Genomic DNA, 24,990 nt, shown 5'->3' with positions numbered 1-24,990 from the left:
TTATGGCTTTTGACTTAGATAATCATTGCAAAGTGGGTCCCACTGAGAAGTGGAACATGGAGCCCAATGCGTGTGGATTCAGCTGCCTATCCTTAATGGGCTTTTTGACCTGAAACCCTTTTATGGACTTTTTGCTGACCATGGATTAAAAATGAACTGGATTTACTGCTTACTAAGGGAAGAACATGGGAAGAAAAAAGCTATGTTATATAATTTGGAAGGGAAGAAGTGATTTTAAACTATCTCTATAATTGCTGTGAAGAAGATTGGAAGCTGCTTCCTTAGCTCTCTGTTTTCTTTTTCTATTTTGTGTCTTTTGTTGCTTTAAACTTTTTTCTTTTTTTTTCTAACTTTTTATTATTATTTTTATCTTTCTAACTTGGTAAAAAAAGATTTAATACAATCACTGGGATTCCCTCCCTCTTCTTTCTCTCCCCCCTTGCAAATAAAATAATTGTTTCCTATAGATGTCACGTAACCACATCCTTTGTTACACCCAAGTCAGAACGCAATGAGAAATGGTGGTTGTTCAATTTCACATTTTTGATGCAAGTTGTAGTCAAAGCAAGAACATTCAGGCATGGATTCCTGGTTATTTTTCTTCTGTTTTAATTTCAATTGTAAGTTTATCTCTTGAAAAAATAGGAGAGGAGGAGGAGGAGGAGAAAGAGAGGGACAAGAAGGAGAAGGCAAAAAAGAAAAAAGAGAAAGATGAGGAGAAGAAAGAAAAGAAGAAGGAGAAAGAGGAGGAAAAAAGAAGAAAGCAGAGGAGAAGGAGAAGGAGAAGGAAGGAGGGCAGTTTTGATTATTATTTATACCATAAATTGGCTATTTAGATGTTGATGGACACAGGAATGCTGTTTAAGTCTATTTTTTAATTCAGAAATTTTAAAGTTCACTATTAATTAATAAAAGTATCAGTGGCTGTCTTTATGTATGTATGTATGTATGGATGGATGGATGGATGGAAGGATGGAAGGATGGAAAGATGGATGGAAGGATAGAAAGTAGAAAGAAAAGAAGAAAAGGAGGAAATGAGAAAGGGAAAAGGAAGGAAGGAAGGAAGGAGGAAGTATGGAAGGAAGGAAGGAAGAAAGGAAGGAAGGAAGGAGGAACTATGGAAGGAAGGAAGGAAGGAAAGAAAGAAGAAAGGAAGGAAGGAAGGAAGGAAGGAAGGAAGGAAGGAAGGAAGGAGGAAGTATGGAAGGAAGGAAGGAAGGAAAGAAGAAAGGAAGGAAGGAAGGAAGGAAAGAAAGAAAGAAGGAAGTTGTATCAAATCTGTTGCAAATAACATGTTTTCCAGCATTTAGCCGTGATTGTTTTCTGTCAAAGCAATGCTTGCTGTGTTCATTCGACATAAATCTCAACCTTACCTTGAAATCATGTCTCTGCAGTCTGGATTTCCATTTCCCAAGTGACACAGACACCGGTGTATCAGGACCTCAAGGAAGGAGACAGGGTCACTATCACTTGTAAGAACAATGCTGCCTACAGTTATTTCCATTGGTACAGGCAAGTGCCCAGAATGCCACTCTCCTACCTCTTGTCCATAACTTCCAGTAAGAACATCACTGAAAAAGGATACACAGCAGAGTACCTGGATAACGGTCAGAGAAGTTGCCTCCACCTTCCCAGCTCTTTGCTTCAAGACTCAGGAACCTATTTTTGTGCTGTGAATGCACAGCGATTCAGGAAGTCACAAACCCACAATCAAAACTTGAGTGACTCTGAAGCTTCCTCTATATCTTAACTAAGTTGCCCCATTTTTCTTAGCTTAATCAATAAGGTTGGGACAACTGCTTTAAGTGAAACCCTTAAGGTAGTGGTGGCGAACCTATGGCAAGGGTGCCAGAGGTGGCACTCAGAGCCCTCTCTGTGGGCATACGCACCATCGCTTGAGTGCTACGCCTTCAGCTGGGTTTTATAAAACCTTTTCGCTTTAGGCCTCGGCCGCTGTGTGCAAAAAAAAAAAAAAAAAAGGTTCAATCAGTCAGTCAATTTCAACTTCTTGCGGGGAAAAAAAAGATCTTGCAAAGTTGGAATTGATTGATTGAACTTTTTAGACCCACCCAGTCTACCGTTACCACTGCAGCCACGCCCACCCAATGGACCACACCCACCTGCCACCTGACGATGCATAAATGGGTTTTGGGTTGCAGTTTGGGCATTCGGTCTCTAAAAAGTTCGCCATCACTTAAGGTCTAGATTATCTGAAATTCTCTCCCACATCCAAAGACATGTAAAGACAATTTACTTGCATGGTAGTCAAGAACTTACTCATTATTATGATTCCTGCACCCCTTCTTTGTCAGCCAGAATATTTTGGGAATGAGTTTAATGATCCTTTAGAAGAGCATTAAACCCACTTTTTTTTTTTAGAAAAAGGATTCACTGTGTATTAATGAAGAACGGTTGCAGAATTTGGGTATGGCCAGTCTAGAGAAAACAAGGCCTGGAGGGTGGACAAGATAGCAATATTTCAGTATTTGTTAGGTTGCCACAAGGAGGAGGGGGTCAATTTATTTTACAAAGCACCAGAAGGCAAGGCAAGAAACAACGGATGGAAACTAATCAAGGAGAGAAGCAACCTGGAATTAAGGAGAAACCTAATTGCCATCAGAAGTTGTGGGCACTCCATCACTGCAGGTTTTAAGAAGAAGCTAGACAGTCATTTGTCTGAGATGGTACTATAGGTTCTCCTGCTTGAGCAGGGGGCTGGACTAGAAGACCTCTAAAGTATTTTCCTGCTCAATTCTGATTTTATGGGATTAGTTTTGCTATCTTTGAGTCAATCTTGACTGCCTGGGCAAATCCATGCATTTGCTTGATGGTATTTTCCAAAATGACTTTTGCCTTCTTCCTAGGGTTGAGAGAGAGTGAGCAACCCAAAGACAGCCCCAGCCAATTTTGTGCCTAAGAGAAGATTAACACTCTCCCCATATCTGGCATGATGCCTTCACCACTACATAAAACTGGTTCTCCAACGTTACCAGATACTTTAAACCAAGTACAAAAAGCACCCAACCACAGTTTTCCTTTCGCATCCCTACCTGATTGGTGCTTGATATTTTTTGTTCTGCCTTTAGCATATAATGCTTGGATGAGGGGGAAAACTATTGAAATTCATTCATCTCTTTCCTTAACTTATTCCATCTAAAAACTCTAAAGACATTATTATTCTCCATTCTTATCAGTGAGGCAGAATAAGGACTGGCCATCTATGTAGCACAATTTATGATGGCATCTTTTTCAGCTTGGTCAAGGGCTAGAAAAAAAAAAACCACAATCTGGTTGTGCCCCTAAAGAAACTGGAGAGGTTCAAAGAAGAGCAACAAGGAAGATCTGGGGACTTCTAAATTCTAAGAAGAGAGATTGAAAGGTTTGGGTATGTTTAGCTTTGAAAAAAGAGAAATGGGGCATAAGATGGTGTTTTTCAAATTCCTAAAAGATACACAAGGTCTATGTGGAGAAAAGCAAAGTTTCTGTTCCAAGAACAGAACAAACCAAACCAAACTGAATCAATACTTATTGATTATTGGCAGTTCACTCCCTTCTATCCAGGACATGGCATGTAAGCACTGCTTGAGCAGGGTCCACAAGATTGTCTAGGACAGTGGTTCTCAACCTTTTTAATGCCGCGACCCCCAACCGGTCGTAAGTCGAGGACTACTCAACCGGTGCAGCACCGTTTGCAGAATGGGACTTTTGGCGGGCTCAGCAGGGCAGAGACAGCCTGGACAATTCCTATTGGCTTTTGAAAGCCAATAGAATTAGACTCTATTCAAGAGAGTCTATTCTATTGGCTTTCAAAAGCCAATAGAATAAAAGGGAGTAGCACAGCTAAGGAAAAGGGGGAAAAAAATGGCGGACTGCGTTGTTTGGCGACCCCCGTGAAATGGTCGTTTGAGCCCAAATGGGGTCCCGACCCACAGGTTGAGAACCACTGGTCTAGGACACTACACATTCTCTTCATGACCTGTTTTCCTTGGGGGGGGGGTTTCTTGGTATCCGAAGCAGAACGTCCAGATTAAGTCACAGTTTTGTCCTTTTAACCTTTTGAACCCTCAACCCTCTTTTGTTATGTGTTCAAAATGGACAGTGATTAATATTTATATGAATTTATATGTAAGGGTGTAGGTATATACATATGTATGTATATAGCGTGTCTATATGTGTGTTTTATGTGTGTACACTTTTGAGAGTAGGTAACAGAATTTCATTTTTAATGTGTGCCAGGATGCCCACAGTAAAAAAATTACAATAAAGATTACCTTTTCTTCTTACTTGGTCCTTCCTTTCTTCCTCCCTCCTTCCCTCCCTTCCTTTTCTCTGACCCTCCCTCCCTTTCCTCCCTCTCTCCTTCCCTCCCTTCCATTTCTCTGATCCTTCCTTCCTTCCTTCCTTCCTTCCTTCCTTCCTTCCTTCCTTCCTTCCTTCCTTCCTTCCTTCCTTCCTTATCTGCTTTACCTTCATTTTCATTTCTTATCTGCTTTACCTTCATTTTCATTTCTTATCTGCTTTACCTTCATTTCCATTTTACAGGCCTTTCCCCCACTGGTTAAACTGAAGTTCTTTCCATCCATCCCAAGTCAACAGAAGGCTGTTCTTGATTTATTTATAAGTGACCTATATTCACTGATTAGAGCAATTAGAAATAAATCAGTCAATCAGTCAGCTCATCAGTCATCTACCTGACCATAACATTTTCTATCCTTACTGTTAATCTGTCTCCTATTCTAGACTAGGTCTACCTGGAAAAGGTTTTATAGCTTCTTTTCATGAAGTCTTGTTTCTTCTCCCCACTAGATGGCAATAAGAAGCTCTGGAGTCTGAGAAGAACTTCATTGAGAAGACTCACCAATGCCCATGAGAAAAGTTCTTGTTTATAGTACTGATTTTCTAGGAAGAAGGTAGCCCATTCAAGACCATCTGTGCCTTCCAGGTTGGTTTGGAGAACTTCTCTAATTCTCTGGGGAATCTTATTTGGGTTATTTTCTCTGCGTAAGTAAAGGAAACTCTTGAGGAAAAACTTGGAAGAATGAAAGGAATTCTACAAAAGTGGAAGGATGCCTTGATTCTCACCATGGACGAATGGTTCCAAAAGCTGATGGAATTAGCAGAGATGGCCAAATTGAATGTGCTCATAAAGGAAAAGAGCATAAGTATTTTTGTTTCTACTTGGAAACCACTTCTGGACTTTGTGCTTGAGGTGAAAAAAAATGATATTATGACTTTGGGTTTTACCGATTAGACTGATTTGCCGAAACAGAAATGGCCAGTGCATACTACTATAGAAATGTAAAAAGTTGAGATTTGATTTTAATGTCTGATTTTACTGCAACAGAGTTGGAAGTCAATGCCTTTTGTTTCTTCCCCTCTCCTTCTTCACACTTTTTTCATTTTCCCTTTCTCTAATGTTGTCCCCTACAATTTGCTTTTGTAATTTCATATTTCATGTTATAAATGAATAAAACTATTTTTTAAAAAAAGGAAATCTATATAACTGTGTGAAATTTTAGAAAAAGGTCAACGAGGCTGAAAGAGAATGACTTTAGTTATCTCCATTGGATGCAGCACTGATAATAAATTTCTTATTTAACAATTATCACTGTTCTCATTCATGGTTGAAATACTGACATATGTTCTGTGCAGTGAATTGTTCATATTAGAAAACAACAGTACTATTTTGGCTTGTTTCCTCAAGGTTGTGAGTTAAGACATAAATTCTGTGATCTGGGATTGTGGTATGCTTCTCCTTTGATCTACATGAATCAAAGCAGATATGAGCAGGTCTTCAATCTTCAGAAGGTCTGAGCATAAAACACGCACAAGACTGTGTATGCGCTTTCACATTTCCTGTGTTTCTGGTGACAGAGTTGTCCTGCCTATTGTGGAGAAAAAAGAATGGGAAATCTGGGAGGCAAGATCGTTGCCTTACTGCTGGCCATCTCCACAGGTATTCTTTTTATCTTATGTTTTTATTTATTGATGGAAATAATGTTTATGCTTACTTTTTTGGGGAGTAAAGCCTCAGAAAGGTAGTTTAGGAGTTGAATTTTTAAAAAGTTATGATAAGAAAGTCTGCAAAAGTGTTAATGAGAAAATTAATTTCTTTAAATATTTAAGAGCGTAAAGGAAGAATTGCAAACATTAAATGATAATTGCTCCTTTGAAAATTCTAAAGAATTGGCTAACTAAATTTGTTGGTGGAGTCCCCCTTTCCCTCCCCTCCCCTCCCCTTCCTTCCTTCCTTCCTTCCTTCCTTCCTTCCTTCCTTCCTTCCTCCCTCCCTCCCTCCCTCCCTCCCTCCCTCCCTCCCTCCATCATTTTTCCTAATGTTTCCATTCCCTTCCAGTTGTATCAGGTCAACCTACTGTCACCCAGGATCACCAATTTCTTTCAGTTAAGGAAGGAGACTCCATCCAGCTGAACTGCTCCTATCAGGAAACAGGATACTCTCTTCAGTGGTATAAGCAATATCCAGGAGACCGGCCAGAATTCATGATGTTCCTGATTACATCGGGGACCGAAGAAAAGGATCATTTTGAAATGATTCTGGAGGCAGATAAGAAGATGACTTCTTTGCATCTGAAGAACACTCAGCTTAAGGATTCAGTTGTCTATTTCTGTGCATGGAGCACAGTGCTAGAAAGATACCCGCTGGTTGTCATCAAAGATGTAGGGCAAGCAAGGAGAAGATGTGTATTTGCCCTCTGAAGAAAGATCAGGAGAACTCTATGAGCTAAAGCATCACAACCAAAGTCATGCTTATTTTTTTAGCTGATATATATTCTCCCTTTGTTGGCCTCTTTGTAAGTCATCTGCAAATTGCAGCAGAATCCCCAAGATAAGGAAAAAGGTCCAAATGTTCTATGGAATCTGAATGACCCCCATGTCTTTCTCTCCCAGGTGTCCAATGTCAGGACCGAGTGGATCAGAAGCCTGTAGAAATCATCAAAGAAGGAGATGATGCCGTCATCATCTGTCAGTTCAACTCCAGCACTGTCTATGGCATGCATTGGTACAGGCAATATCCAGGAGAAGCCCTTGGATTTCTCCTAACGGTTACATCGGTGAAATGGGAGAAAAAGGGCTACTTCAGAGCTTCTTTTGATAGGAAGAAGAAAGAGAGTCATTTCAGCATCCCAAAGGTGCAGATGGAAGATGCGGCTGTCTATTTCTGCGGGACCCAAGATCACAGTAACACAGAGGCACCTGCTGCCTGTACAAAAACCCTCTAAAGTGAAGTAATTCTGTGCACACCTCAGCTGTGAAATTGGGATGCAGAGTTGGATCTACTGACCCAGAGCAAGCTATGTGTGTGTATCACCTGCATTAGTGTCAGTCGTAAAGTGAAAAAAGAAACATTCATGGTGTTGCAAGGGAGAGGAAAAAATGATATATCCAAGATGTGCATTCCCACCATTTGCAAAGCTCAATTACTTTGGGGTTCCTTGTGGATAGAAACTACATCCTCATTTGCCAAGCCAAAATATTGGCCATGGAATTAATCTACAAATAGTGGGAAGTCATGTTGATTATTGATGGGGCTATTACTTTCTGTTTTTTCTTTATCATTTGAAGTGTCTTCCATTGGGTGTTGGTCACTGCTGTTTCTTTACATTGTGTTGAAAGAAAAATCTTCATCAGGGTCCAATCCAAGCCAGGAATAAACAAAATGGGGACTGCTTAGGAAAGAAGGTTCAGTTTATTTAGATGCCAGAAACTTCAGTGACACAGCATGTTTCTGGGTAGGCTGACAAAACGGAGCTGGGAGTGGTGGTTTTTTATACCTTCTTGGGCTTTTGTGTTTAGAGTTGTTCCTGTTCCTGTGGCTTTGTATTTGAGGTCCTTCCTGTTCCTGTGCAATGAACTTTGACCTGAGCTTCCGTGTGCCCTTTTGGTATTCTAATGGTGGTGGGTTAATCCTATTGTGTCCTAAAGTTCATGCCTTTAGATTTTGGGTGGGAGATGTAGATTTTAGGGGTCTTTGTCTTTCTAATCCCATCTGCTCCATGCTTCCTGGCCCAGTCTTCGTGAATAGGATGATCAAATCTGCATTTCTACAGAGCTAGCCTGCTCAGTTTCTGCCTGGGGGAGAGGGAGAAGTTTCTGCCTTTTAAGATTTTCTCCCATTATTCCTTTGGAAAAATATAAAATATTTTGCCTTTTTTAAAATATCCCCCAAAATATTTCCTTCTCTGAGGGGGTGTGCTGAGTTCCTACAATTGCTTAGAGGTTTTTTTTTTTTTTGAGATTGAAGAGGTTTATAACTTTTCCAAAGAAGTCAACACAATTATCTTACAGTAGGGTCAATGAAAATCAGATTGTTGTTGTTAGTTGTGAAGTCATGTCCGACCCATTGTGACCCCATGGACAACGTTCCTCCAGGCCTTCCTGTCCTCTACCATCTTCTGGAGTCCATTTAAGCTCACGCCTACTGCTTCAGTGACTCCATCCAGCCATCTCATTCTCTGTCGTCCCCTTCTTCTATTGCCCTCCATCTTTCCCAGCATTAGGCTCTTCTCCAGTGAGTCCTTCCTTCTCATTAGGTGGCCACACTACTTGAGTTTCAACTTCAGGATCTGGCCTTCTAAAGAGCAGCCAGGGTTGATCTCCTCTAGGACTGACCGGTTTGATCGCCTTGCAGTCCAGGGGACTCGCAGGAGTCTTCTCCAGCACCATAGTTCAAAGGCCTCAATTTTTGGTGCTCAGCTTTTCTTATGGTCCAACTTTCACAGCCATACATTGCAACTGGGAAAACCATGGCCTTGATTATACGTACTTTTGTTGGCAGGGTGATGTCTCTGCTTTTTAGTATGCTGTCTAGATTTGCTATAGCTTTCCTCTCCAGGAGCAAGCATCTTTTAATTTCTTGACTGCAGTCCCCATCTGCGGTGATCTTGGAGCCCAGGAAGATAAAATCTGTCACTACCTCCATTTCTTCCCCATCTATTTGCTAGGAATTGAGAGGGCCAGATGCCATGATCTTGGTTTTCTTAATGTGAAAATCAGATGATGTTATCTAAAGTTCTCACATAGCTTGCCTTTGTTGATTACCACTCAAGATGTGTTGGGCTACTGCTTCTTAATTCTCCACTACCCATGACAGAGCTAATAATAATTGAACAATTATTGAGAATAATGGACTCTGCATGTCCCTGATTAGGAATGGCTAAATATTTATCTACACATCTCATGTGGAAATAATTTAAATTATCTGCCCTTCCTTAAACAACCTGGAAATTGAGAATTTTATGAAACATATTTTGTAGGTGAAATTTGACAGCACTCTTCCACAGAAGAGAATTCACGTATGCTCAGTTTGAGAAAAAAATTCCGAAAAGTCTTGCTATCGTCTTCTCGAATTTGACTCTGTTTGATTCAGCATCATTTACGTTCACTTTGTTGTAGTGCTAAATAAAACACAGCATGTCAATTAAATTTATATCCTGCAAATTTCCATGTGGCCTCATCCAAGCTGGGCTGATCCTGGTTAGGTGGTAGCAAATCCAATCGACCAAAATTATTTGGGGCTGCCACTTTCTGCAACAGTTACTGCATTGTCTCAGTAGCTCCTCCAAGGTAAATTATGACTATTTGTAGTTTTCTCACTAGATGGCACTCATTTTGCTTTCGTTCCTAACAGAGGGAGGTTTGGTTTTTCTCTCCCCCCCCAGCTTGGTTAACCACAAGTCCTTTTTTAAAAAAGAAAAATCATTAGATGGGGAAAGCAAAGAGCAGCCTTGAAAACAGAGAAAGTGACTCAGTTTGAGAAGGGAGACGCTGCATTATTGCCTTCTCTATTTCTCTTGGAAAGGGGAGACACCAGCCAAAGCATGAATACTTTTAAAACATTCTCAAGAATTTGGAAAGCTGAATGGAGGACACTTCTCACTGGATTGTTTATTCTGTGTAAGTGAAAATGTTCAAGAATTATGATGAGATTTCTATTCGAGCTTTATTTTGTACAGCTCAAGGAAGCATAGATGATGTTCCCACCTGCCTATTTTCCTCATAACGACAATCCTGGGAGCTGGGTTGGGCTGACAAAAGAGACTGGAGCAAAGTACCCCAGTCAGATTTGATGTTAAAGAAGGACTAGAACTTACCTTCTCCTGCCATCTAGCCTTGTTCCTTAACCACTTATCAAACTGGGTGTGTTGGAAAGCAGATGAGAGCTGTTCCTGGCCCTATCCCAAACTATGGCAAAGCAAAGAATAAGGGAGACCTTGGTGCTCTCTGAACTTGGTTGTTTTCTTCCTATGAAACCATCTCTCCTTTCCTTTCCTTCTCAAAAGTGTCCCATCAGATTCATGCTAAAGGAGGAAGAGAACTCACCATCTCTCACTTTTTTAATTCCATTCCTTAATAACCACAAGAAACTGGCTCTCTTGGAAAGAACATGAGAGCTGTTCCTAGCCCTAACCCGAACCATGGCAAGCAAAGAGTAAGGAATTTGTGTTTCTGCAATTGTTTCCTAGTTTCCTCTTCCTCCTGATGGTCAGTATGTGGGAATGCAGCATCTTACTTGTAGAGCCGTGTCTCCTTTTCTTTCCTTCTCAGCCTGCAGCTTGGATGCCCAAGTTTTCCAAACACCTGAAAACCTGGAAGTTCAAGAAGGAAGCCTTTTCATTCTGAAGTGCAACTATACCAGCCAATATCAACCCTATTTCTGGTACCATCAGCTGCCTGGGGCCCATCCATCTCTAATCCTATCTATATATTCTCAAGCAAGCCAGAATAATAAAGGTTTTGTGACAAAGTATTTGGACAATGGGAAAGAAAGCCAGCTGCATCGCCCTACAGCTCAGCTGCAGGATTCAGGAAACTATTTCTGTGCTGTACAAGACACAGTGATGTAGGAAGGAGACACCTCCTAACCTAAACCTCAGCTCTTCTGAAGTTTCATAGGTGTCTGTATTCTTTGGTGTTCCTCTGGCGCACGTGTTCCTCTGGTCTGGTTGGTGGAGATCAAAGCAGAAGAGTTGGGCTAGAACAAATACCAATTTTTGTGTGAACAAGGATTGAGAGTCCATGTAGGAAATGACCAGGCTGTGCCCAAGGGAGGGATCTAATACATCATCCATCTTAGGTCCTTTTGTGTCCACAAGAATCTTCAGAATTCAGGAAACTACTTCTGTGCTGTAGTGGCAAAGTGCTGTAAGAAAAAGCACTTTCTACCCGAAACCCCAGTTCTTCTGAAGTTTTATAGGTGTCTATATTCTCTAAGCTTCACTGGAGCATATTAGAATAGGATAGGATAGGATAGGATAGGACAGGACAATGGTGGCGAACCTATGGCATATGTGCCAGAGGCGGCACTCAGAGCCCTCTCTGTGGGCACGCGTGCTGTCGCCCCAGCCCTACCTCTCCCTGCAGCCCCCTCCTCACCAGCATCCCCCCCTGGAGGAGAGTTGTCCCCAGGTGCAGACATGGAGCATCACAGCCAAGCACATGGCAGCCGGGCAGTCGGGGCAAGACTCCACCCTCGCACACTGTTGCACACAGATGATGTGTGGAGTGCAGAGGGCGTAGCCACCATGGCGCTGCTGGGCCGCCTGGGTGATCTGCGGCGGGCCGTGGAGGCAGTGAGTGGCCCTGTGGGGGGTGGGGTGGGGGCGGGGCAGTTTTGGGGCACTTGGTCTCTAAAAGGTTCGCCATCACTGGGATAGGATAACAGAGTGATTTGGAGTGGAGTGGAGTGGAGTGGAGTGGAGTAGAGTAGAGTAGAGTAGAGTAGAGTAGAGTAGAGCAGAGTAGAGCAGAGCAGAGTAGAGTAGAGTAGAAGAGTTGGAAGGGACATTGGAGGTCATCTAGTCCAACCCACTGCTCAGGAAGGAAACCCTATACCATTTCTGACAAATAGCTGTCCGGCCTCTTCTTAAAAACCTCCAGTGTTTCGCTGCTTACTTTAGAAGAATGGATATTTAAAGTTTCTAATTTCGCAGAAATGGCAAAAATTTCTGCTTATTTAAAGGATCATACACAAGAAAGATATATTATTGTATGGAGAAGATGGATAGATTATATTCAGAAAAAGTATGGGACTACAAAGTATCATTTATTTTATGATTAATGGATTTGTTTATAAAATTATGATGTTAAAGTAAATTTTATAGCAAATGTTGTAGAAGAGATTTGTTTATGATGATGTAATTTAAGGGGAGTTGAAGGCTACCGTAAATGCCGGCGTATAAGGCGACTTCCGCGAGCGCTGAAATCGGCGCCAAAGACGGGGGTCGTCTTATACGCCGAGTCGTCTTATACGCCGGAAATACTGGTAGTTTCCGGCATATAAGATGACGTTCTAGGAATGCGGCCCGGCTATAAAGACGGGGGTCGTCTTATACGCCGGGTTGCCTTGTACGCCAGCATTTACGGTAAGTATGATTTTTTTCTTTTCTTTTCCTCTTTTCCTTTTTTTTAAATTAATTTTGTTACTAATAACCCTGTACTCTGCTCTGGGAAGTGAGGGGGGGGAGGGTTGAGGGTGGATGGGTGGGTGAGTGGGTGGGTAAGGATAATATAGATATGGTTGTTTATGAGAGAGGTGCTGCTTGGGCACTTCCCCTATGCTGTATTCTTGTGTTTGAGAGGGATGAGAGGGGAGGAAGGTGCAGGGAGGAAGTAGGATGGTGAGGAGAAGGGGAGGGAAGAGAGTAGGAGGGGAGGAGAGAAAGAGGAGGGAAGTAGGGAAGGTATTAGAGAGGGTGGACGCAGCCTGGGGGGAATGGGCAGGCGGTACCAATGGTTATGAATTTATTTTATCTTGTAAATTGTATTCTGTATGTTGAATAAATGGAAACATAAAAACTTAAAAAAAAACCCTCCAGTGTTGGAGCATTCACAACTTCTGGAGGCAAGTTGTTCCACTGATTGATTGTTCTCACTGTCAGGAAATTTCTCCCTAGTTCTAGGTTGCTTCTCTCCTTGATGAGTTTCCATCCATTGCTGCCAAAAACATTATTGTAGTTAATAGATAGAAGAGGATTGCATACAATAACTTAAACTGGCCCAGATATCATCCACTGAGGACCACATCATCAACCCCATTGCAATGAATGACTGAAATATTCCAGGAAGAAGAAGAAAAAAAATCTTTAAAACTTCAATAGCTAAGGATGACTCTAAAATATCTGTGCTGGGGATGAGGTGGCAATGGTACAAATAGTCCTTGACCTACGACCACAATTGAGCCCAAATTTTTTGCTGCTAGATGAAACATTTGTTAAGTGAATTTTGCCCCCATTTTACGACCTTTCTTGCCACTGATGTTAAGTGAATCACTGCAGTTGTTAAATTAATAGCATGATTGTTATATGAATCTGGTGTCCCCATTGACTTTACTTGTCCGAAGGTTGCAAAGGGTGATACACATGACCACATGATACTGCGATGGTCATAAATGTGAGTCAGTTCCCAAGCATCTGAATTTTGATCACATGAACATGGGGATGCTACAATGGTCGTAAGTGTGAAAAACGGTCCAAAAATCACGTTTTTTTCAGTGCCGTTGTAACTCCGAACGGTCACTAAGTGAATTGTCCAGGGCAACCTGTACGACAACATGAGATAAAAACAGTTTTCAAGGGGCGTTTGTGTGGTGCTTGTCAGGATGTGAGGATGAGCCTTACAATCACACTATTCTTCCCAAAACTATTCGACCCTAACTTTCAGGTAGGGTGGAGGGGGTTGGACTAGATGACCTACAAGGTCCCTTCCAACTTTCTATTCTATTCTATTCTATTCTATTCTATTCTATTCTATTCTATTCTATTCTATTCTATTCTATTCTATTCCAAATCTCTACTCTACTCTACTCTACTCTACTCTACTCTACTCTACTCTACTCTACTCTACTCTATTCTATTCTATTCTATTCTATTCTATTCTATTCTATTCTATTCTATTCTATTCCAAATCTCTATTCTATTCTATTCTATTCTATTCTATTCTATTCTATTCTATTCTATTCTACTCTACTCTATACTCTACTCTACTCTACTCTACTCTACTCTATTCTAATTCTATTCTATTCTATTAAATTCCATTCCATTCTATTCTATTCATAATTCCTATCCTATCCTATCCTATCCTATCCTATCCTATCCTATCCTATCCTATCCTATCCTATCCTATCCTATCCTATTCATAATTCCTATCCTATCCTATCCTATCCTATCCTATCCTATCCTATCCTATCCTATCCTATCCTTGTCTGCTTGTCCCCACAAGAGGGCAGTAGAATCTCGATCAGAAATCTCAAGAAATATTATAGGGAGAAGCCCCCAAAATCTTGCTGAAGTTCCAAGTTCCCATAGAAAGAGAAATCCAAAGACCCAAAGGACATTTTTCTTAGAAGAAAATTCTGGGTCTGAATCCAGTCAGTTCCTCCACAGAACACAAGGGGCAAGTTATTTGGAACAAAGGTAGATATTATTTAGAGATTATAACAGTCCCCAGCCAATAAGATTGACTTATTCTCCAAAGCACCAAAGAGCAGGACCAGAAGTGGAAGCTTGTTAAAGACAGATCCACCCTAGAAAAAATTTCTTGACATTGACAGCAATTAATTAACAAAATAGCTTGCCTTCTGGAGTTGTGGGTGCTCCATCACTGGAGGCTTTTAAGAAGAGATTGGGATGGTATAAAATCCTTAGCTTCTGTAGGGTGCTGGACTAGAAGATCTCTGATTCTTAGAATCATAAGATCTTATGATTCTATAAATGACATCAGAGGGATGCCCTTTAGATGTGTCACTGGAAGGTTTCTGCATTTCCTATTTAATAACTATCACCATTCTCATGCATGGTAGGAAAATTCTCATATGTACTCACTCTTGAGCAAACAAATAAAATGTATCATGAATTATCCCAGCTAGAAAACAACAGTACCTGCTTTTGTTTGTTTGCTCAAGAGTGTGAGTTAAGACAAGGCTTTTATGTTCTCAATTTGTGGTATGCTCCTCCTTAGATCGAAGCAGACATGAGCAGATCTTCGATCCCCAGAAGGTCTGAACATGAAACCACCCAGAAGACTGTGGCTAGGCACTCACTTTCCTGTGTTTCTAGTGACAGAGTTGCTCTGCCTGTTGCAGAGAAAGGAACAAGAATGGTTTACCTGGAGAACAGGATCGTTGCCTTGCTGTTGGCCATCTCCACAGGTATCCTTTGCTACTTATTCCTTCATTTATTGAGGGAAATAATCTTTAGCTTACTGGGTTTTTTTTGGGGGGGGAAGCAAGGCCTCCTCAAAATGGTTTAGAAGGTGCATCTTTCAAAATCCATAAAAAGAAAATAAGCAAAACCATCAGCAGGAAAATTATTTTGTTTTAATATCTTATAACGTAAAGTAGCTCGGCAAACATTGAATGATAATTGCTCCTTTGGGAGTTCTAAAAGATCAGCTAAATAAACTTGTTGGTGGATTCCTTCCTTCCTTCCTTCCTTCCTCCCTCCCTCCCTCCCTCCCTTCCTTCCTTTCTTCCTTCCTCTTCCTCCTTTCTTAACAATCCTCTTCTATTACAGCTGTATCAGGTCAAATTAGAGTCACCCAGGAGCACCAATTTCTTTCAGTCAAGGAAGGCGACTCCATCCAGCTGAAATGCTCCTATTCAGAAACAGCTTCTAGTCTTCAGTGGTACAAGCAATGTCCAGGAGGCCAGCCAGAATTCCTGATGGCCTTGTATTCATCAAAGACTGAAGCAAAGGATAATTTGGAGATGACTCTGAACACAAAAAACAAGACCACCTCTTTGTATCTGAAGAACACCCAGTTTAACGATTCAGCTGTCTACTTCTGTGCATGGAGCCACAGTGCTAGAAAGACACCTGCTGGTTGTCACCAAAGGTGGAGGGCAACCAAGAAGAAGAAATTGAGCTGCGTATTGGTGGCCCTCTGAATAAAGATCAGAAGAACTTCCTGAGCTACAGCATCACAACCGAAGACATTCAAATTTTCCTTTTTATAGGTCTTCTCCATTTGTCATCTAAGTCATCTGCAAATTTTTCAGAAAGCTCAAAACAGGGAAATGGTCCAAACGTTCCTGAAAATCAACTTAATGATTCCCATGTTTTTCTCTTCCAGGTGTCCAATGCCAGGACCAAGTCAATCAGAAGCCTGTAGAAGTCTTCAAAGAAGGTGATGATCCCACCATCACTTGTCAGTTCAGCTCCAACAACGTCTATAGCATACATTGGTACAGGCAATATCCAGGAGAAGTACCTGTATTTCTCCTAACAGTTACATCGGTGGAATTGGAAAAGAAGGGACATTTCAGTGCCTCTTTAGACAAGCAGAAGAAGGAGAGTCAGTTGAACATCACAAAGGTGCAGATGAAAGATGCTGCTGTCTATTTCTGCGGGGCCCAAGATCACAGCAACACAGAGACACCTGCTGCCTGTACAAAAACCCTCTAAGGCTGAGCAATTCTGTGCAGGGTAAATGAATCTCAGCTGGGGAACTGGGATGTGGAATTGGACCAGCTGACCCAAAACAAGCCACATGTGGGTATAACCTTCATTGGTATCAACTGGAAAGTGAACCCAAACATTCCAAGGTGTTGTGAGGAGGAAAAAACATACAAGGTGAACATTCCCACCACTGACAAGGGTCAAGGACATTGTGGATCCTTGTGGATAAAAGTTCCATCCTCAGTTGCCAAATCAAAGCATGGGCCATGGGATTAGCCAACAAAGAGAGGGAAGTTGTGTCATTTATTGATAAATATATTCCAAGGGTTGTTGTTGTTGTTGTTTCTTCTTCTTCTTCTTCTTCTTCTTCTTCTTCTTCTTCTTCTTCTTCTTCTTCTTCTTCTTCTTCTTCTTCTTCTTCTTCTTCTTCTTCTTCTTCTTCTTCTTCTTCTTCTTCTTCTTCTTCTTCTTCTTCTTCTTCTTCCTCTTCTTCTTCTTCTTCTTCTTCTTCTTCTTCTTCTTCTTCTTCTTCTTCTTCTTCTTCTTCTTCTTCTTCTTCTTCTTCTTCTTCTTCTTCTTCTTCTTCTTCTTCTTCTTCTTCTTCTTCTTCTTCTTCTTCTTCTTCTGCTTCTTCTTCTGCTTCTTCTTCTGCTTCTTCTCCTCCTCCTCCTCCTCCTCCTCCTCCTCTTCTTCTTCTTCTTCTTCTTCTTCTTCTTCTTCTTCTTCTTCTTCTTCTTCTTCTTCTTCTTCCCCTCCTCCTCCTCCTCCTCCTCCCTCCTCCTCCTCCTAAATTTAAAAGTCCTTTAAATAACTAAAGATGATATACAAAATTTGAAATATCCCATAACATAGAGGTCCCAAATTTGCACATGTATCCAATGTGGCCAGACACTTCACCTGAATGAGGTAGATTGTATGAGTTTAGATAGGCGCTTGGAATGAATTGCTTCAATGCCCATCAACCTGTTCAACATATTTGTCCAGCAAACAAGCAAGCAAACTCTTGAATGTTACTTTAACTAATGCCTGGCATACTTCAGAACAGGGTCTACTCTGAAAGCATGTGAAATCTGGATCCAGACAGAATTCATCCCGGCAAGGGGGAAACGCTGAAGGACCCAGAACCCCAAGCAAATGGTTACAGGTTCATTGCCAACTAGTTCTGAGAGAGATGGAGAATGATAGCAGTGATTGGGTATGGTCTGTAGCATTTGGAGACATCTTGTGAAGTAGGACAAATGATGTAGGAGCAGACAAAATGATCCCACCCACCTTGTCCCCAAAGGGAGGGAACGACTGTCCAGGCAGTGAGTTCACATCTGTCCTTGTGGAGGGCTGTCCCCCAAAGTAGGCTGTGGATAGTCACTCAGATGGCTTCATGCCATCACAAGTGCAAATTCAGTGGAGAAAACCTCCAAATGTATTTATTTATTTAAGAAAATGGATATGACCAGTGCCCAAATAATTCAAGGTGACTCCAGGCATCTTAGAAAAAAAAAAACCCCGAACAACTCCCAGACTTGTAGTTACAATAATCAAATCAACCAATATTAACCCCATCCCAGGTTAATATTCAACTCTGAGGTATACATATCCTTGCTGTTGTTAACACTAAACCTGGATTTATTTATCTATTATGAGGTCTAGTTCTCCTTCCAAAGGAATCTCTATAAAACATGACAAGCACTTTGGAAGTTATAGAGGCAGAGGTTATACAGTGTCTGCTCTCTCCTGTCGCAGCAGCCAAAAAATCTTGCAGTTAATAGATAGAAGGGAAATGCATGCAAAAGTCTAAACTGGCCCAAAAGACTTGGATTCATCCACCCATCATCAATCCCATTGGCAATGAATGACCAAAATATTGCAGAAAGAGGACAGAAACTACTATGGTTAAAGTTGTCTTTAAAATATATCTGCTGTGGATTAGGGATGAGATGACAATGGTATGAGGACATGACATAAAATGTGGTCTTCAGGGCATGTCCCTGTGGTCTTCATGTGGATGTGAGGATGAACCTTACAGTCACACGATTCTTCCCAAAACTCATCCTGGTAGGAAAAGTTGGAGATTACAGGCCAATTTTGCTGAATGTGGGTTTTTTTTTCACCTTAAACATTGTTTCCTTTCTCTCCACAAGAGGGCAGTAGAACCACAGCTGGATTCTAGCAAAGATTTCTCAACTGGGGACACTGTAAAGCAGTGGTTCTCAACCTGTGGGTTGGGACCGCATTTGGGGTCGAACGACCATTTCACGAGGGTCGCCAAACAACGCAGTCCGCCATTTTTCCCCCCCTTTTCCTTAGCTGTGCTACTCCCTTTTATTCTATTGGCTTTTGAAAGACAATAGAATAGACTCTCTTGAATAGAGTTTAATTCTATTAGCTTTCAAAAGCCAATAGGAATTGTCCAGGCTGTCTCTGCCCTGCTGAGCCTGCCAAAAGTCCCATTGTGCAAACGGTGCTGCACCAGTTGAGTAGTCCTCGACTTACGACCGGTTGGGGGTCGCGGCATTAAAAAGGTTGAGAACCACTGCTGTAAAGGGATCCAATCTGGGTCAGTCACTGGGGCCAGAGGTTTTGTCTTCTGAGCTTTTGGATTTATGCTGGAACCCATCCACAGGGAACCTAACTCTAGCAAAGCATAAGAGTTTCAATGGGGCACTGTTGCCCTCCTCTTGACTGTTTGGTCTCTCTGAGACTTCCTCCTGATCAGAAATCTCAAGAAATGTTTGTGTGTTGATTCCATTCCTCTATTCCTAGAAATAACAATCCCAACATCTCGTGCCAAAAGGATGGAGAGCAATATCTTCCAGGCAGAGATATGTCTTCTTGGCAAAGTGGGAAGCAAGGGAAGAAGAGATGGATCTTGCAATTTTCCTTTCCCACGGTGCCATCAATTGAGTTAGGTAGGCTAATCATGTCATGAAGTTGAGCTTGACCTCGGGTGTTGAAGGGTAAGCAGGATCCAGTTCTCTTGGCAAAGTTAAGAAACCAATTGGCTTTGATACTGTTTTAATGTTGAATTTAATTATAGCAGCAAGGTTATTGATAGGTCAATATTGGAAGAAGGATTCGTTGCCTACGTTAGAAGAATGGACATTTAAGGTTTCTAACTTAGCAGAAATGGCTAAAATTTCTGCTTATTTAAAGGATCATACACAAGAAAGATATATTATGGTATGGAGAAGATGGATAGATTATATTAAGATTAAATATGGAACTCAAAAGTTCCACTTATTTTATGATTAAATAATAAGTATTATTAATAATATTTAAATTTAATTTTTTTATACAACAATTGATTATAAAATGATTTGTTTATAATATGTTACTAAGGTTTAAAGCAGTGTTTCTCAACCTTGACAATTTTAAGGCATGTGGACTTCAACTCCCAGAATTCCACAGCCAGCACTGCTGGCTGTGGAATTCTGGGAGTTGAAGTCCACATGCCTTAAAATTGTCAAGGTTGAGAAACACTGGTTTAAAGGGAGTTAAGGTTTAAGTATGATTTTATTGTTGTATAAATTGTTAAACTTGTTTAGCTTATGATTAATATATTTGTTAACTTAATTAGATTATGTTTAATATGTTTGAAATACCCTGTATTTGGCTCCGGGAAGTCGGGGGGTGGGGGTTGGGGGGAGGGTAGATGGGTTTATTTTGTAACTTTCAATAAAACTTTTTAAATAAAAAAAAGAAACCAATTGGCTTTGTTCTCAGACATTTGATCGGACATTTGACTGATCAAAGAGAGAGGCACCCTGGAATTAAGGAGAAAGTTCCTGAAGTGAGGACAATCAACCAGTGGAACAACATGCCTTCAGAAACCAGGGGTGCTCCATCACTGGAGTGGTTAGATGCAGGATGTAAAATCTCCTGTGTTGCAGGGGCTCTTGTTCACTTGCTGCCTTTTAAAATTAGTTTTCTATTGTTACATTTCATTAGTGTTTGATAAACATCATGTTATCTGGGTTACTTTTTGTTTTGTTCAGTAATACAAATTATATTCCTAGTCTCAATGGCTGTTTTTCCAGCCATTGATAAAATAAATTCCTCGTTTGAAAATATTCTCTGTCTTCTTTTTCTTTAATCCTCAGTGTGAGTCTGTCCATTTCAGCACAGTTCAATATCTTCTTGATTATCTCTTCATCTGATGGTGTTTCTTCCTTCTTCCAGTGCTGAGCAAATACAATCCTCACTGCTGTCAATACATGCAGTGTTAGATATACCCTTTGTTTATCAAATTTTACTGGAGGTACGACCTTTCCTCCAGAGCCCCGAATAGCAGCTTCCAACTCTTGTGACCAAGAGTCCCACTGTCATTCCCAATATCCCCCAGAACATGACTAAATAACCTGGCAGATGGACCTAGTAATCTCCACAGATGGATGCCCTTGCATTGGAACAAATTGCATGGCTAGAATTCCATGAAGAAACCCAGAATCCTTGCTCAACTTCCAAGTTCTCATAGAAAGAGAAATCCGTTAGAGATTTTTAATTTCTCTGTTGGTGAAAAATAAATCAGAAGCTCTCACAGTTGACTGCATTTAGTTGATTCAAAATAACTTTATATTTATATAAAAATATTTACAATACCATTCTTCTTTACAGCAACATAGCTTAATGAAGACTTCTTACAGAGACAGACCAGAGACAAACCTTGAGACTGGAAATCCAGCTCCTAACTCAATACTCTTTTTGCACAGACTCAGTAGCACTTTCTTCTCATTGGCTGACTGAGTCACCACATGACTCTTCCTGTTCATGAATATTCCAACAAAATCCAAAGATCCAGAGGACGCTTTCTTCAGAAGACTCTTTCCTCAGGAAAGATCAGTAAGGCTGAGAGGAAACCCTCTGGAGAGATTCCCATTGAGAGATGCATCACTGGGAGGTTTCTGCTCTCCTTATTTAATGATCCGAGGTGGCGCAGCAGTTAGAGTGCAGTACTGCAGGCCACTTTAGCTGACTGTGTTCAGCAGGTCAGCGGTTCAAATCTCACCGGCTCAAGGTTGTCTCAGCCTTCCATCCTTCTGGGGTAGGTAAAATGAGGACCCAGATTGTTGGGGGCAATGTAAATATATATATATATATATACATTGCTTACTGGTGTACACTGCTTAGAGAGTGTTTGCACTTAAAGCGGTATATAAGTCTCATAAATAAATAAATAAATAAATAAATAAATAAGATTATCACGATTCTCATGCAGAGCAGAAATGCACCCATGTCATGAATTTTTCAAACGAGAAGACCTGATTTGTTTGTACAAGAACATGAGTTAAGACAATGTTTTTATGCCCTGGGTTTGTGGTATGTTCCTCCTTTGATGTACGTGAGTCAAAGCAGAGCTGAGCAGATCTCATATCCCCAGAAAGCTTGAGCATGAAGCCACCCACAAGACTGTGGCTGGGCTGTCACTTTCCTGTGTTTCTGGTGACAGAGTTGTCCTGCTTGCTGCAGAGAAAGAAGAATGGGAGATCTGAGGAGCAGGATCATTGCCTTGCTGCTGGCCATCTCCACAGGTATCCTTTTCATCTTATTTTTTTTTTTCATTCGTTGATGGAAATAATGTTTATACTAACTTTTATTGAAGCAAGCTCTCCTCAAAACTTCAGCTTTGGAGATGATTTTTTTCAAAAGCCATAACAAGGAAACGAGCAAAAGCATCAAGCAGAAAATTGATTTATTTAAGCACTTAAGAGTGTGGAAGATAGGATTGCAAACTTTGAATGATAATGGCTCCTTTGCAAATTCTAAAGGTTTAACTAACTAAATTTATTGGTGGAATTCTTTTTGCTTCATCCCTCCCTATTATCCTCCCTCCCTCTCTCCCTCCCTCCCTTTCTTCCTTCCTTCCTTCCTCCCTCCCTCCCTCCCTCCCTCCCTCCCTTCCTTCTTTCATCCATCCATCCATCTCCTTTTTTTATATATATATATTGAAAATTTTTAAAATTTTACAAAAAAGTTCCCTTCCCCAAACCCTCCCAACCCACCCCAACCCTCCCCCAACCTTCCCAGAGCTGAATACAGGCTTAATTAAAATTTAAAAGAAAAAGTTTTAAACACAAATAAACCATATACAAATTTGATTACAATAATTAAACAAATTATAAAATACTTTAACACCCATATTTAGAAAGCAGAAAGAGAAAAAGAAAAGAAACAAGAAAAAGGAGAAAAAAATGAAAAAAAAATCTTAAACTTTAAATATAAATTATTCAAAAACTAAATAATATTTTTATATCATATTTATATTGTATAAAATTTATCCATCTTTTCCATACAAAGAGGTACTTCTCTTGCGATTGATCTTTCAAGAAAGCCGAAATCTTTGCCATTTCCGCTAAGTAGGAAACTTTAAGAAACCATTCTTGCAAAGTAGGCAAAGATTCCTTCTTCCAACATTGCCCTACTAACAACCTAGCAGTTGTAATCATCCATCTCCTTTTTTAACATGCATCTTCTGTTATAGCTGTATCAGATCAAGCGAGAATCACGCAGGAGCACCAATTTCTTTCAGTTAAGGAAGGAGACTCCATCCGTTTGAAATGCTCCTATCAGGAAACAGAATACAGTCTTCAGTGGTACAAGCAATATCCAGGAGGCCAACCAGAATTCATGATATTACTGACTATATCAGGGACTGAAGCAAAGGATCATTTTGAAATGACTCTGGACACAGATAACAAGACCACCTCTTTGTATCTGAAGAATACCCAATTTAAGGATTCAGCTGTCTATTTCTGTGCATGGAGCACAGTGCTAGAAAGACACCCGCTGGTTGTCACCAAAGGTGGAGGGCAACCAAGGAGAAGATGTGTAGCTCCCTATTGGTCCTCTGAAGAACAGTCAGAAGGACCTTATATGCTGAAGCATCACAACTAAAGACATGTCCCAAAGGTGCTCTTTCAAGAGGCAACTGAACTTTCTTCTTTTTCTTTGAAGATGTTTCACTTCTCATCCAAGAAGCTTCTTCCACTCTGAAGCAAAATGTCTTCAAAGAAAAACAAGGAAGTCCAGTTGCCTCTTGAAAAAGTACCTTTGGGACAGCCATGACCTGGATGACTGAGAATCTCCACAGACAACCAAAGACATGCTTATTTTTCAGGTGATACATATTCACCCTCTTTTTGGCCTCCTTGTAAGTCATCTGCAAATTGCAGCAGAATGCCCAAGACAGGGGGAAAGATCCAAACATTGCATGGAATCTGAATAATCCTCATGTTTTTTCTCTTCCAGGTGTCCAATGCCAGGACCGAGTGGATCAGGAGCCTGTAGAAGTTATCAAAGAAGGAGATGACTCCACCCTCACCTGTCAGTTCACCTCCACCAATGTCTATGGAATGCATTGGTATAGGCAATATCCAGAAAAAGTACCTGTATTTCTCCTAACAGTTACATTGGTGGAATTGGAAAAGAAGGAACATTTCATTGCCTCTTTTGACAAGCAAAAGAAGGAGAGTCAGTTAAACATCACAAAGGTGCAGATGAAAGATGCTGCTGTCTATTTCTGTGGGGCCCAAGATCACAGCAATATAGAGACACCTGCTGTCTGTACAAAAACCCTCTAAGGCTGAGCAATTCTGTGCAGGGAAAATGAATCTCAGCTGTGGAACTGGAATGCAGAATTGGACCAGATGACCCAAAACAAGCCACATGTGGACACAGCATGCATTGTTATCAACTAGAAAGTGAATCAAAGTATTCCAGAGTTTTGCAAGAAAGAAGGAATATACCAGGTGAACATTCCCACCACTGGCAAGGCTCAAGGACATCGGGGGATCCTTGTGGATAAAGGTTTGGTTTTGCCAAACCAAAACATGGGATTATCCTACAGAGAGTGGGAAGTACTGTCATTTATTGAAGGCAATGAACCAAAGTTTGGGCGTGGCAGAATTGCATAGAAAAAAAATCAGGTCCAGATAATCTGACACTCCAAAACTTGGAAATATTTGTGGCTCCATTGGAATGCGTAAATCAGACCACCCCATTTTGGGTGGCAGAGAAATGGACTATTTTAGGTCTGGAAGAAAATGGAAGATTCTAAAGATAGCAAGAACATTTTGCAAGAAAACTGTCATGTCTTCTTTCTCCATAAGATAATTGTTTTGCCTTCTTTGAAGATGTTTAATTAGAGGATTTCCTGAGAGGGTTGTTGTTGTTGTTGTTGTTGTTGTTGTTGTTGTTGTTGTTCTTCTTCTTCTTCTTCTTCTTCTTCTTCTTCTTCTTCTTCTTCTTCTTCTTCTTCTTCTTCTTCTTCTTCTTCTTCTTCTTCTTCTTCTTCTTCTTCTTCTTCTTCTTCTTCTTCTTCTTCTTCTTCTTCTTCTTCTTCCTTCTTCTTCTTCTTCTTCTTCTTCTTCTTCTTCTTCTTCTTCTTCTTCTTCTTCTTCTTCTTCTTCTTCTTCTTCTTCTTCTCCTTCTCCTCCTCCTCCTCCTCCTCCTCCTCCTCCTCCTCCTCCTCCTCCTTCCTCTTTCTTCTTCTTCTCCTCTTCTTCCTCTACCACCACCACCACCTCCTCCTCCTCATTTCAATTTAAGGTGCGTAAATAACTAAAGATGACATACAAAATTC

The 24,990-nt window shown here is 40.8% G+C and overlaps 3 gene segments (V, D, J or C); all 3 read left to right on the top strand.

Moving 5' to 3' along the window:
- The first annotated feature begins 21 nt into the window (after positions 1–21).
- On the top strand, positions 22–8,040 carry LOC120302084. The segment is given in 6 exon segments: positions 22–620; positions 1,395–1,672; positions 5,875–5,956; positions 6,910–7,073; positions 7,726–7,779; positions 8,032–8,040. Coding segments are annotated over 6 exon segments (627 nt in total).
- Positions 5,862–6,733, top strand: LOC120302039. The segment is given in 2 exon segments: positions 5,862–5,956; positions 6,356–6,733. Coding segments are annotated over 2 exon segments (414 nt in total).
- A 13,731-nt stretch (positions 8,041–21,771) lies between the features above and the next one.
- On the top strand, positions 21,772–24,562 carry LOC120302040. The segment is given in 2 exon segments: positions 21,772–21,940; positions 23,658–24,562. Coding segments are annotated over 2 exon segments (384 nt in total).
- Positions 24,563–24,990: the final 428 nt, after the last annotated feature.

This window comes from Crotalus tigris, unplaced genomic scaffold (assembly GCF_016545835.1).
Source record: "Crotalus tigris isolate CLP2741 ecotype Arizona unplaced genomic scaffold, ASM1654583v1 scf7180000024422.1470167, whole genome shotgun sequence".
Lineage (NCBI taxonomy): Eukaryota > Metazoa > Chordata > Lepidosauria > Squamata > Viperidae > Crotalus > Crotalus tigris.
This window is presented reverse-complemented; position numbering and strand designations above follow the sequence as displayed.